This window comes from Ovis aries, chromosome 20, assembly GCF_016772045.2.
Source record: "Ovis aries strain OAR_USU_Benz2616 breed Rambouillet chromosome 20, ARS-UI_Ramb_v3.0, whole genome shotgun sequence".
NCBI lineage: Eukaryota > Metazoa > Chordata > Mammalia > Artiodactyla > Bovidae > Ovis > Ovis aries.
Window position 1 is genome coordinate 8,958,768 of NC_056073.1, and position 13,056 is coordinate 8,971,823.

General features: G+C 39.7%; 1 protein-coding gene across 3 annotated transcripts in view; it reads left to right on the forward strand.

The window, feature by feature from the left end:
* BLTP3A (bridge-like lipid transfer protein family member 3A) overlaps positions 1-13,056 on the forward strand; it is a 72,968-nt gene that overhangs the window by 19,720 nt on the left and 40,192 nt on the right. For 2 of the 3 annotated variants that reach the window (XM_042237558.2, XM_027959114.3), the window contains exons 2-4: positions 1,111-1,273; positions 1,374-1,412; positions 2,130-2,221. In XM_042237558.2, the coding sequence (XP_042093492.1) occupies positions 1,111-1,273; positions 1,374-1,412; positions 2,130-2,221 (294 nt within the window). Of the gene's footprint in view, positions 1-1,110; positions 1,274-1,346; positions 1,413-2,129; positions 2,222-13,056 lie in introns of those variants that run through there. The other variant, XM_042237559.1, reaches the window with a different exon arrangement.

A 13,056-nucleotide genomic window follows, 5' to 3' on the forward strand; every position in this document is an offset into this window, starting at 1 on the left:
GACATTCAGGTTCAGTCCCTTTGGCAAGGCCGTAAATGGTTGTGTTCTTTTTTCACATCAGTAAAGGTATATGTAAGGATCTGGAGTTTTCTTTACCCTACTTAACAAGCCAGTAAGTAATCTGTTACTGTTTTATATCCTAACCTCATAGAATTCCCTCTTCTGTTGTTTCAAATAGAGTTTAAAAATATAATGACTTGCTTTCTGATACCTCCTGGTCTGTTACCCCCCCAACCCACTGACCCCCTGCCCAACTTTTATTTGGACTATCTGTTTTCTTCATTTCTGTCTTGCTTAGTTTGGATTCCTCTCCCGGAAGTTTTTCTCAGTGTGGGGATCCATCTTAGGAAGGAGCCTTGGTGACTTCCATGAGTTTATAGGGTTAGATTGCTTCGGCTCATTTGGGCCTTTTGCCCAAACCCCTCCAGCTTCCATTGCTTTTCTCCAATTGGTCCACATTGCTCTTCGCTGAGTACTTGGTCATCCTGGGGTCCTTCTGTTCTCTGATTTCTTTGGTACCCTGTTGTTTTCCTCTTTGATGATCTGCACAACTACTTAGAGCACTTGTGTCTTATGGCTGTTAATGGTTTTCCCCTCCTGCTTGTATATGGGGGTTTATGAGGATGCTTTATCTTATAGTTTTGTTTTTAATGTTATTCAAGGGCTTCCCTGGTGGCTCAGTTGGTAAAGAATGCCTGCAATCACGGAGGTCCAGGTTTGATCCCTGGGTTAGGAAGATCCCCTGGAGAAGGAAATGGCAACCCACTCCAGTATTCTAGCCTGGGAAGTTCTATGGACAGAGGAGCCTGGCAGGCTGCAGTCCATGGGGTTGTAAGAAGAGTCATACACAACTTATCAACTAAACCATGAGCTGTTAAGCTGCTATGTGGTTGTTCTGGTTTTGTATGGGAATTATATCAAAGGCTATAACAGTTTCTCCAGAATTGTTATCGTAGGTTCTTGAGTTCACTGTCTGGAGATAGTGTGGTTGTTAGTCCACATTTGTTCTTTAACTTTCTCATTTCTCCATATCGAGACGTGTTATTTGGTTATAATGCTCATTTGCAGATTTCCATGGAAATAATAGCTGCTTACCATCACTTTTTTCAGGTTCACTAAAAATCTTTCCCCGGACAAAATCAATCTGAGCACCCTGAAAGGGGAGGGTCAGCTGACCAATCTGGAGCTGGATGAAGAGGTTCTGCAGAATGTGCTGGAGCTCCCCACCTGGCTAGCCATCACTCGGGTCTACTGCAACAGGGCCTCGATCCGGGTGAGAATGCGGGCAGAAGGCTGCTGCTCTCTTTGGCCAGCAGGCCTGCCCTCATGAGGGGTACCTCCCATAGCCCTGAGTCTTTGCTTTCCTCTTTCAGATCCAGTGGACAAAGTTGAAGACACACCCAATTTGCTTGGTAATGGCCTTTCTTGATTGCAAGTGATCAAATGGGGGAGGTGGGGGTAAGGTTGTAAAGGAGCTGAGAGAAGATGGGGAGGAGTTTGATAGGCTGTCCCTTCTGGGAGTGTGGGTGCTTCCATCTGGCTTGTGAGCTCCTATGTGAGATGGGGTGACTGTTGTCTGTGTTTTTTCTAGAACTGCTGTGCAGTAGGGCAAGTAGCTCTGAGACACAAGTCCTGAGTTGGTTTTGCTTTGAATTTTATTTTTTATAACAAGTTTTGCTGTCCAGCTTCTATCTTTACATTTCCTTTGGATTTCTGTTGGAGGAATTATTAGAAATTTATTCATGTTGACTGTTGGGTGATTCTCAGCTAAAAGGCCTTGGGAAACTGATACATACATACATACATACATACATACATATATATATATATCTCCCAAGGACTGGAATCCCCAGGAATAGTAATATCTCTATAACTTGGACTTATGTTTTCATTTCTGTGAGCTAATCCCATGCTTGTCATGGAGTTCTGCTATTAATAGAAATGGAATGGGGAAGATGAGGCCTCTCTTTATATTTTACTTTGTTCGTTCATTCATTTGAGTAACATTCATTGTTGGTCCACCGTGGACACAGCACTCAGCTGGGTGCTGGAGCTCAGAGATGGATAAGACAGCCTGTGCTGTGTGGGGCTTCGTGCAGATGCTTAGGTCTCCATGGCTTTTATTTCAGTGTCTGGATAAGGTAGAGGTGGAGATGAAGACCTGTGAGGAGCCTCGGCCGCCCAATGGACAGTCTCCCATTGCCCTCGCTTCAGGACAGAGGTTAGTTGCTTTGGGTCCTATTATTTCCAAGTGTCAATGGATCCAGATCACCTTTTAATTAAAAATTAGAAACTTTTCATTATGGAAATTTTCAGACATACACTAAATAGTATAATGAGAGAATAGTGTAATGAGCCCCCATCCACCCAAGATCTAACTTTTACAATTATCAACAATTTACTGTTCTTTTTCTACCTTTCTTCTGCCGCTCTGTGAGTGTGTGTGTATGCACACACTGCAATACTTGAAAGCAAATCCCAGATACCATAGGATTCCATCTGTATATTAACAAAGATTGAGAAGAAAGAAAAAGACTCCACAATACTATTACCACAATTAATAGAATTCATAGGGATTCCTTAATATCATCTAACACTTATTTCATATTTAATTTTCCTGAGTTGTCCCTAAAATATTTTTTTTGACAGTTCAGTTTGGCTGCAAAGAGCTCCATACCTTATATTTGGGAATATTGCTTTTGAAAGCTCTTTAAGGGTTTCCCTGGTGGTCTGGTGGTTAAGACTCTACCTGCCAATGCAGTGGACACAGGTTTGATTCCTGGTCCAGGAAGATTTCACATGACATGGGGCAACTTAGCCTGTGCACCATGACTCCTGAAGCCCATGAGCCTGGAGCCCTTGCTGTGCAATAATAGGAGCCACAGCAATGAGAAGCCTGTGCAGTGCAACTAGAGAGTAGCTCCTGCTCACTGCAGCTAGAGCAAGTCCACGCACAGCAGCAGAGACCCAGCACAGCCAAAAAACCCCAAACAAAGAGCATTTTTTTAAAAAAGAAGAAAAACCTTAAAAAATAAAGCTCTGTAATTTTAAACAATCCCCAATCCCACACTTTTTTATATGTAATTTATTCTTTGTAGAAACTGGATTATTTCTGCTAAAGAATTTCCCATATTTTGTGCTTTGGCTGATTGGATCCTCGAGGTATTATTTAAGATGTTTAATTTGGTAGTTAAAGACTTGATTTGATTCATTTGTTCATTGGTAAGAATACTTCATGAATGGTACCATGTATTTCCGACTGTAAATAATGGGAGGTGCATAATATTCCTTTGGTTAAGGTTAACCAGTGGATTCAGATGATGTTGGCCTGACTTGTCAATTGTGAAAAGTTCCTCATCTACCTCTCACCTCGTGGTTTAGGAACCATTGATGATAGTTGTCTGTAGATCTATTATTTCAATATAAGATGGAAAATAGACATTTTATAGCTCTTTGTTCCTGTTGCATTTATTAGTTGTGATTTTCTGTAGAGAAAACTTTACAGAGAACTTTCTTTCACTAACTATTAATATTTGATTACTTTGAAATACAGTTTGTACAGGAATATAAGGATAAATACGGAATTCTTTACCTTTATTTAGCAAATTTAAGATTTATGAGTTGACACCCTAATAATCTCTGAAGAGATTTCTTTTGGGTGGGGAAGAGTGAAGGCGGTTTATCATCTCGAATCCATTTATGTTTTACATTGTTATTAAGGTGTAATTGAGGGAGAATAGACTGTACCTATATAAAGTCTACAATTTGGTAAGTTTGGATGTATGTATATGTACATGCAACCATCAGCACGGTCAAGATAATAGCATATCCATTCCCTCAAACCTATTGTTGATCTCCCTGCTCTTTCCCCTTCCATCCCCAGGCAATGACTTTCTGTCAGTATAGATTGGTTTCCATTTTCTATAATGTTTTCTAAGTGAAATCATGAAGTATGTACTAGTTTTTAGTGGCTTCTTTTATTCAGTATAATTATTTTGAGATTTATCCATGCTGTTGAGTTTGTTGATAGTTCATTCCTTTTATTTATTCTATTTAGTTTATTTATTTAGTATACATGGCCGTGCTGGGGCTTTATTGCTGTGCTCTGCGGCATGTGGGATCTTCCCGGATAGGGGATCAAACCCTTGTCTCCTGCACTGGCAGGCAGATTCCTTACCACTGAGCCACCAGGGAAGCCCAGTTCATTCTTTTAATTATTGAGTAGCATTCCATGTGTAAGTAGATCACAACTTGTTATCTATTCACTTGTTAATGTTCATTTTATTTCCAGTTTTTGGCTATTGCAAATAATGCTGCTATAAAAACTCATATACAAGTTGCTGTGAGGTCGTGTGCTTTTCTCTCTCTTGGCTAAATGCCTAGGAACGGAATAGTTGGATGGAATGGTAGGTGAGGATTTAACTTTTTAACAAACTGTTGAACATTTCCTGGTTGATTTACTATTTTACATTCATTGTTCATTTTTTATGTGCTTGTTCATTTTTTACATGCTATGTCTATGTTTTCTTATAAGATGCGTTTGTTGTGTACTGTCAAGTACACAATGCCTTTGCGCAACACCATTCCAGTCATGATTCTTTCTGATGGTCATCTGTCCCCATCTGTGGCCAGTGAGAGCCTTTCAATATCACCTGTGTCCTTTGGACAAGATCCCAGTAATCTTTCTGTTTTTCTACAGAACAAATCAGGCTTCTCTTATTCTCTTCTCTTTTATCCTTACCTCAGATCTAGAATCAGATATTTCTCCAAGGAACCTGATTCATTTTAGTAAGAAATGTTATGAATATTTAGTTAGAGACAATAGTCTGGGCAGAATTGTATTCATTGGGTCGTCACTGCTTTAAAGCCTTTTCAGTTCTAGGGAAAAAGTATTTTTTAAGAAAGATAAATAATTCATAATAATATCTTGAATTTCTCAAATTGAGAAAAGAGGATTTTGAGTAACTTTTTAGATTTACTCTTTGCATTTTTCTGATTTTTGCTTTGTTTCTTTGTTGTTAGGTGTCTAATGTCTATCTTCTATTTTTGCATTTAAAAAATTAATTTATTTTTAAGTGAAACAAAGATGAATATTTTTAATGACAAAGAAGATAGACATCATAAACCATTAGACACCTAACAACAAAGAAACAAAGAATCAGAAGAAATATAAGGGAAAGAAAAAATATATAATCATAGTGAGACATGTTAACATTTTTCTGAGAATATTTTATCAAGTACATAAAAAATAAGGATAGGAACATCTTGAATGATGTCATTAATAATTTAAATATAATAGATTTCTATTTATATTAGTTTATATTATTTCTATATCCTATATAAATATATTTAAAATTTATATCTCATATTTCATTATTAGATGTCCATAGGACATTTAGAAGAGCTGGCAAAAAGAGAAACATTGCTAAATTTCAAACAGTAGAATTATTTTTTGTGAGTGATTCAGTTACACATATACACATATATGGGTTTTGAAATTATTTTCCATTATAAGTTATTATAAGATATTGACTATAGTTCCCTGGGCTACACAGTAACCTTTGTTTCTTGTTGCATATCTATTTTTTAGATGAGAAAAATAGCATTCTATTCATACTAAGTCAAACAAGTGGAATCAAAATGTCTTAAATTTTTTAGTTAGGCACAAATTTACAAGTTTTTCTAAAATATATATGTTATACATATTATGTATATAAAAGTATATAAGAACTTTTCTGCTATGCTTGATAAAGGCTTGAGAAAGAATATTAAAAAGAAAGAGATGAAGAAATTGGAAAACAAACTAAATGAAATGGGAGTACTGAATATGAAATAGAAAAAGTGAAACAAACTAGATAAAAGTAAAAGTTCTTCATATAGTCCAGTTGTTTTTAAACGTGGCTGCTCCTTAGAAACATATCTGGAACTCTGGTGGGAAAAAAAAGCAATACCTGGACATTTGTAGTTTTCAAAAAATTCCAAGATAATTCTGGTATGCGTATGAATTTTAAAAAGTATTCCAGGATCTTCTATTAAATGGTAGTTTTAGTGATATAGAATTCTATTATTTTTCTGTTGACCAATCATGATACAATGGCATTGTGAGTAATCGCAGTAGTGAAAGATGTTTATCAATTTTCATAATCAAGAGCCAGACAAAAAATAAAAGACAATTACAATTGCAAGCCATAATGGCAACATGATTAACTATAAAATAATTACATACAATTTGGGGGGGGGGTCAGGCAGAGTGATGTGATAAGTGAAAATGTATGCATCCACCTGTTTTCATCTGCTCACCTTGTCTATGTCTTTTGATTAGGGCATTTAATCAATTTACATTTAAGGTAATTATCCATATATATGATCCTATTACCATTTTCTTAATTGTTTTGGGTTTATTTTCTCTTGTTTCCTGCCTGGAGAAGTTCCTTTAGCATTTGTTGTAAAGCTGGTTTGGTGGTGCTAAATTCTCTTAACTTTTGCTTGTCTGGAAAGCTTTTGATTTCTCCATCAAATCTGAAAGAGATTCTTGCTTCATAAAGTATTCTTGGTTTAGGTTCTTCCCTTTCATCACTTTTAATATATCCTGCCATTCTCTTGCTTGTAGAGTTTCTGCTGAGAAATCAGCTTGAACCCTGGTGGGAGTTCCCTTCCTTTTCCCTCGTTGCTTTTTATATTTTTTAGGGCTTCCCTGGTGGCTCAGATGTAAAGAATCCGCCTGCAATGCGGGAGACCAGTGTTCGATCCCTGGGTTGGGAAGATCCCCTGGAGGAGGGCATGACAACCCCCTCCAGTATTGTTGCCTAGAGAATCCCCTGGGTCAGAGGAGCCTCATGAGCTACAGTCCATGGGGTAGCAAAGAGTTGGACACAACTGAGTGACTAAGCACAGCTCTGTCTTTAATTTTTGTAAGTTTGATTATTATGTGTCTCAATGTGTTCCTTCTTAGGTTTACCCTGCCTGAGGCTGTCTGTGCTTCCTGGACTTGGTTGACTATTTCCTTTCCCATGTTAGGGAAGTTTTCAGCTGTTATCTCTTCAAATATTTTCTCAGGTCCTTTCTCTCTTCTCCTTCTGGGACCCCTACAATGCAAATGTTAGTGTGTTTATTGTTGTCGCAGAGGTCTCTTAGGCTGTCTTCATTTCTTCTCATTCTTTTTTCTATATTCTGTTCTGTAGCAGTGACTTTTGCCATTCTGTCCCCCAGGTCATTTATCCGTTCTTGAAAGTTGAAGTTAAAATCACTCAGTCGTGTCCAACTCTTTGTGACCCCATGGACTTTACAGTCCATGGAATTCTCCAGGCCAGAAAACTAGAGTGGGTAGCCTTTCCTTTCTCCAGGGGATCTTCCCAACCCAGGGATCGAACCCAGGTCTCCTGCATTGCGGGCAGATTCTTTACCAGCTGAGCCATAAGGGGAAGCCCAAGAATACTGGGGTGGGTAGCCTGTCCCTTCTCCAGCAGATCTTCCCGACCCAGGAATCGAACTGGGATCTCCTGCATTGAAGGTGGATTCTTTACCAACTGAGCTATCAGGGAAGCCCTATCCATTCTTCTGTCCCAGTTATTCTGCTATGGATTCCTTCTAGTGTATTATTCATCTCTGTTTGTTCTTTAGTTCTTCTGAGTCTTTGGTAAACATTTCTTGCATATTCTCAATCTTTGCCTCCATTCTTTTTCTGAGATCTTGAATGATCTTCACTATCATTTTTCTGAATTCTTTTTCTGGAAGGTTGCCTATCTTCACGTCATTGAATTGTTTTTCTGGGGTTTTATCTTATCCTTTCATTTGGGACATAACTTTCTGCTTTTTCATGGTGGTTAAGTTTCTGTAATGTGGTTTTTGTTTTAGTCGCTTTGGGACTGTGGTTCTTCTTGCTTCTGTCTGGCTTCTGATAGAGGAGGCTAAGAGGCTTGTGTAAGCTTCCTTGGGGGAGGGATTGGTGGTGGGAGAAACTGGGTCTTACTCTGGTGAGCAGGGCCTTGCTCAGTAAAGCTTTAACCCAGTTATCTGCTGGTGGGTGGGATTATGCTCCCTCCCTGGTATTTTTTTGGCCTAAGGCGACCCAACTCTCTAGGTCTATGGTTGGGTGCTGGCGACCTCCAAGAGGGTATACCCCAAGGAGTACCTTCCAGGCTGGGTGCCCCCTTCCCTGTGGTGAGCCCCTCCTGACCCACACCTCCTCCACAGGAGACCCTCCGACACTAGCTCCTTTCCTCTGAGTCTTGGTATGCCGGAAAATTTCGTTTGTGCCCTCTTAAACTGGAGTCTCTTGTTTCCCCAGTCTTGTGGAAGTCTTGTAATCCAATCCTACTGGCCTTCAAGGCAGATTCCCTGGGGAATCTGGGAATTGGCGGTCCCTTTGGCTGGGAATTGGCTGGGAAGCCCGACATGGGGTTGAGAACTTCTTTGGTGTTATTGTTCTCCAGTTTGTGGGTCATCCACCCAGAGGGTATGGGATTTGATCTCATCATGATTGTGCCCCTCCTGCCATCTCACTGTGGCTTCTTGTCTTTGAATGTGGGGTATCTTTTTGGTAGTTTCCAGTGTCCTGTTGATGGTTACTCAACAGTTGGCTGTGATTTGGGGCCCTCATAAGAGGAGGTGAGCACATGTCCTTCTACTCTGCCATCTTGAACCAGAAATGTTTGCATTTTTGTTCATATGCTAAATTTTGGTTCCTAACAACATTTTGTAATAAATAATTCACTTCTTAATAGTTTCAAAAATAACAAAGACTAATATAACTACCAGTAAGACTACTGAATGCAGTAGCCTTTTGTGTGTGTGTATACGTGTTTTTTTATTTTTGGCCACACTGCACGGCTTATGGGATCTCAGTTCCCCAACCAGGGATCGAACTCAGGCCTTCAGCATTAAGAGTGCAGAATCCTAACCACTGGATCACCAGGGAATTCCCATGTATTTGCTTTAGCCGTATGATATATTCTATTAGAGATACGTAGTCAAACGCCGTGCTTTAAAATGACCTGAGGGGCTTGTCTGGTGCTGCTTCAGCGCACGGGGTGTGGGTGTGGCCCCTGGTGGGGGAGCTAAGGCCCCTCCTGCCTCGCAGCCGAAAACCCAGAATATAAAACAGAAGCAATAGCGTGACGTTCTTTGTATGGCTGGGTACCAGCTTGCCATACAGAGGAGTTCATTTTTTTAGGACAGATTTTTTAGAGCAGTTTTAGGCGTGAACAGTAGCACTAAGAGGAAGGAACGGAGATTTCCCGAATACCCCCTGCTCTCAACACACGCAGAGCCTCCCCCATTATTGACATCCGCCACCCAGAGTGGTATATTTATTATGATAGATGAACTTACACTGACTCATCATAATCACACAAACTTCATACTTTACATTGAGGCTCACCCTTGGTGGGACATTCTATAGGTTTGGACAAGTGTATAATGACATACATTCACTGTTACAGTATCATACAGTGTATTTTCGCTGCCCTAAAAATCCTCTGTGCTCCACTTAGTCATCCTTCTCCCTGCCCCAACCCCTGCCAACCACTGGTCTCTTCACTATGCCATAGTTTTTCCTTTTCCATGATGATTTCATCTCTTTAGATTGCCTTCTTTCACTCAATAATATGCATTTAAGTTTCCTCCATGTCTTTTTATGACTCTGTGGCTCATTTCTTTTTAGTGCTGAAAAATGTTTCATTGTCTGGATGTACCACAGTTTATCCATTTAATAGTTAAAGCATCTTGGCTGTTTGTTTCCATAATTTTGGCAGTTATGAATAAAGCTGCTATAAATGTCCATGTGTGGACTTTAACTTTTAAATTCCTTTGAGTGTATATAAAGGAGCGTGATTACTGGATCATATGGTAAGAGTATGTTCAGTTTTGGAAGAAACCGCAGAACTGTCTTCCCAAAGTGACTTCCCATTTTACATTACTACTAGCAGTGAATGAGAGTTCCTGCTGTTCCATATCCTTGTCAGCATTTCGGTTAGTAATTAATGAAAGTCGCTCGGTTGTGTCTGACTCTTTGCAACCCCATGGACAGTAGCTTGCTAGGCTTCTCTGTCCATGGAATTCTCCGCATTTGGTGGTGTCAGCAGTTTGGATTTTGGTCATTCTAATAGGTGTGTAGTGGAATCTCACTGTTGTTCTAATTTCCATTTCCCTAATAACATATGATGTAGAGCTTATAAGACATATGCTTCTTTGCCATCTATATGTCTTTCGTAAGGTATCTATGAAGGTCTTTGGCCTATTTTTTAATTGGGTTGTCTTCTTATTGTTGAGTTTTAACAGTTCTGTGTATATTTCGGATAAGTCTTTTATCAGATGTGTCTTTTTGCAGATATATTCTAGTCTATGAGTGGTCTTATTCTCTTGACGTTGTCTTTCACAGAGCAGATTTTGAAACTAATGAAGTCCAGTGTAGCTGTTATTTCTTTCATGAATTGTGCCTTTGCTGTTGTATCAAAAATGTAATTGCTACACCCAGTATCATCTAGGTTTTCTTTTATGCTATCTTCTAAGAGTTTTGTATCAGTTTGTTTTACATTTTTAAAATGTTTTTAATTTAGTTTTTAAACTATGTAAAATTACACAGTTCCAAAGTTAAAGCTATAAAACAAGGTATGTTATATGTACGTATGTTTCCATCATCCCTACTCCATTTTTTACACAAAATTTAACATACCATAAACACTTTCCACATTGCCTTTTTCTTTTAAAAATATATCCTGGAGATCACTTCATAGATGTATATAAGGAGATGCTTCTTATTCCTTTTTGCACCTGCAAAATACTCAGTATATTTTATAGGGGCGTCATAGTTTATATAGCCAGTTCTCTGTTAATTAGTTCATTTCAGTCACTCGGTTGTATCCGACTCTTTGCGATGCCATGGACTGCAGCACGCCAGGCTTCCCTATCTATCACCAGCTCTTGGAGCTTATTCAAATTCATGTCCATTGATTTGGTGATGCCATTCAACCGTCTCATTCTCTGTCATCCCCTTCTTCTCCTGCCTTCAGTCTTTCCCCAAATCAGGGTCTTTCCCAGTGAGTTAATTCTTTCTCTCAGGTTGCCAAAGTATTGGAGTTTTAGCTTCAACATCAGTCCTTCCAGTGAACACTCAGGATTGATCTCCTTTAGGATGGACTGGTTGGATCTCCTTGCAGTCCAAGGGACTCTCAAGAGTCTTCTCCAACACTGCAGTTCAAAAGCATCAATTTTTTGGCGTTCAGCTTTCTTTATAGTCCAACTCTCACAGTCATACATGACTGTTGGAAAAACCATAGCCTTGACTAGATGGACCTTTGTTGGCAGAGTAATGTCTCTGCTTTTGAATATGCTGTCTAGGTTGGTCATAACTTTCATTCCAAGGAGTAAGCATCTTTTAATTTCATGGCTGCAGTCACCATCTGCAGTGATTTTGGAGCCCCCAAAACTAAAATCAGCCACTGTTTCCACTGTTTCCCCATCTATTTGCATTTGGTGATGGGCTGAATGCCATGATCTTCGTTTTCTGAATGTTGAGCTTTAAGCCAGCTTTTTCACTCTCCTCTTTCACTTTCATCAAGAAGCTCTTTAGTTTTTCTTCACTTTCTGCCATAAGGGTGGTGTCATCTGCATATCTGAGGTTACTGATATTTCTCCCGGCAATCTTGATTCCAGCTTGTGCTTCTTCCAGCCCAGCGTTTCTCATGATGTACTCTGCATATCGGAGAAGGCAATGGCACCCCACTCCAGCACTCTTGCCTGGAAAATCCCATGGACAGAGGAGCCTGGTAGGCTGCAGTCCATGAGGTTGCTGAGTCGGACACGACTGAGCGACTGCACTTTCACTTTTCACTCTCATGCATTGGAGAAGGAAATGGCAACCCACTCCATTGTTCTTGCCTGGAGAATTTCGGGGATGGGGGAGCCTGGTGGGCTGCTGTCTATGGGGTCGCATAGAGTCGGACACGACTAAAGTGACTTAGCACTTAGCATGTAAGTTAAATAAGCAGGGTGACAATATACAGCCTTGACATACTCCTTTTCCTATTTGGAACCAGTCTGTTGTTCCATGTCCAGTTCTAACTGTTGCTTCCTGACCTGCATATAGGTTTCTCAAGAGGCAGCTCAGGTGGTCTGGTATTCCCATCTCTTTCAGAATTTTCCACAGTTTATTGTGATCCACACAGTCAAAGGCTTTGGCATAGTTAATAAAGCAGAAATAGATGTTTTTCTGGAACTCTCTTGCTTTTTTGATGATCCAGCGGATGTTGCCAATTTGATCTCTGGTTCCTCTGCCTTTTCTAAAACCAGCTTGAATATCTGGAAGTTCGCGGTTCATGTATTGCTGAAGCCTGGCTTGGAGAATTTTGAGCGTTACTTTACTAGCGTGTGAGATGAGTGTAATTGTGTGGTAGTTTGAGCATTCTTTGGCATTGCCTTTCTTTGGGATTGGAATGAAAACTGACCTTTTCCAGTCCTGTGGCCACTGCTGAGTTTTCCAAATTTGCTGGCATATTGAGTGCAGCACTTTCACAGTATCACCTTTTAGGATTTGAAATAGCTCAGCTGGAATTTCATCACTTCCACTAGCTTTGTTTGTAGTGATGCTTCCTAAGGCCCACTTGACTTCACACTCCAGGATGTCTGGCTCTAGGGGAATGGTCACACCATCATGATTATCTGTGCCATTAAGATCTTTTTTGTACAGTTCTTCTGTGTATTCTTGCCACCTCTTCTTAATATCTTCTGCTTCTGTTAGGTCCATACTGTTTCTGTCTTTTATTGTGCCCATCTTTGCCTGAAATGTTCCCTTGGTATCACTAATTTTCTTGAAGAGACCTCTGGTCTTTCTCATTCTATTGTTTTCCTCTATTTCTTTGCATTGATCACTGAGGAAGGCTTTCTTACCTCTCCTTGTTATTCTTTGGAACTCTGCATTCAGATGCTTATATCTTTGCTTTTTGCTTCTCTTTTTTTCACAGCTATTTGTAAGGCCTCCCCAGACAGCCATTTTGCTTTTTTGTATTTCTTTTCTATGGGGATGGTCTTGATCCTTGTCTCCTGTACAATGTCACAAAC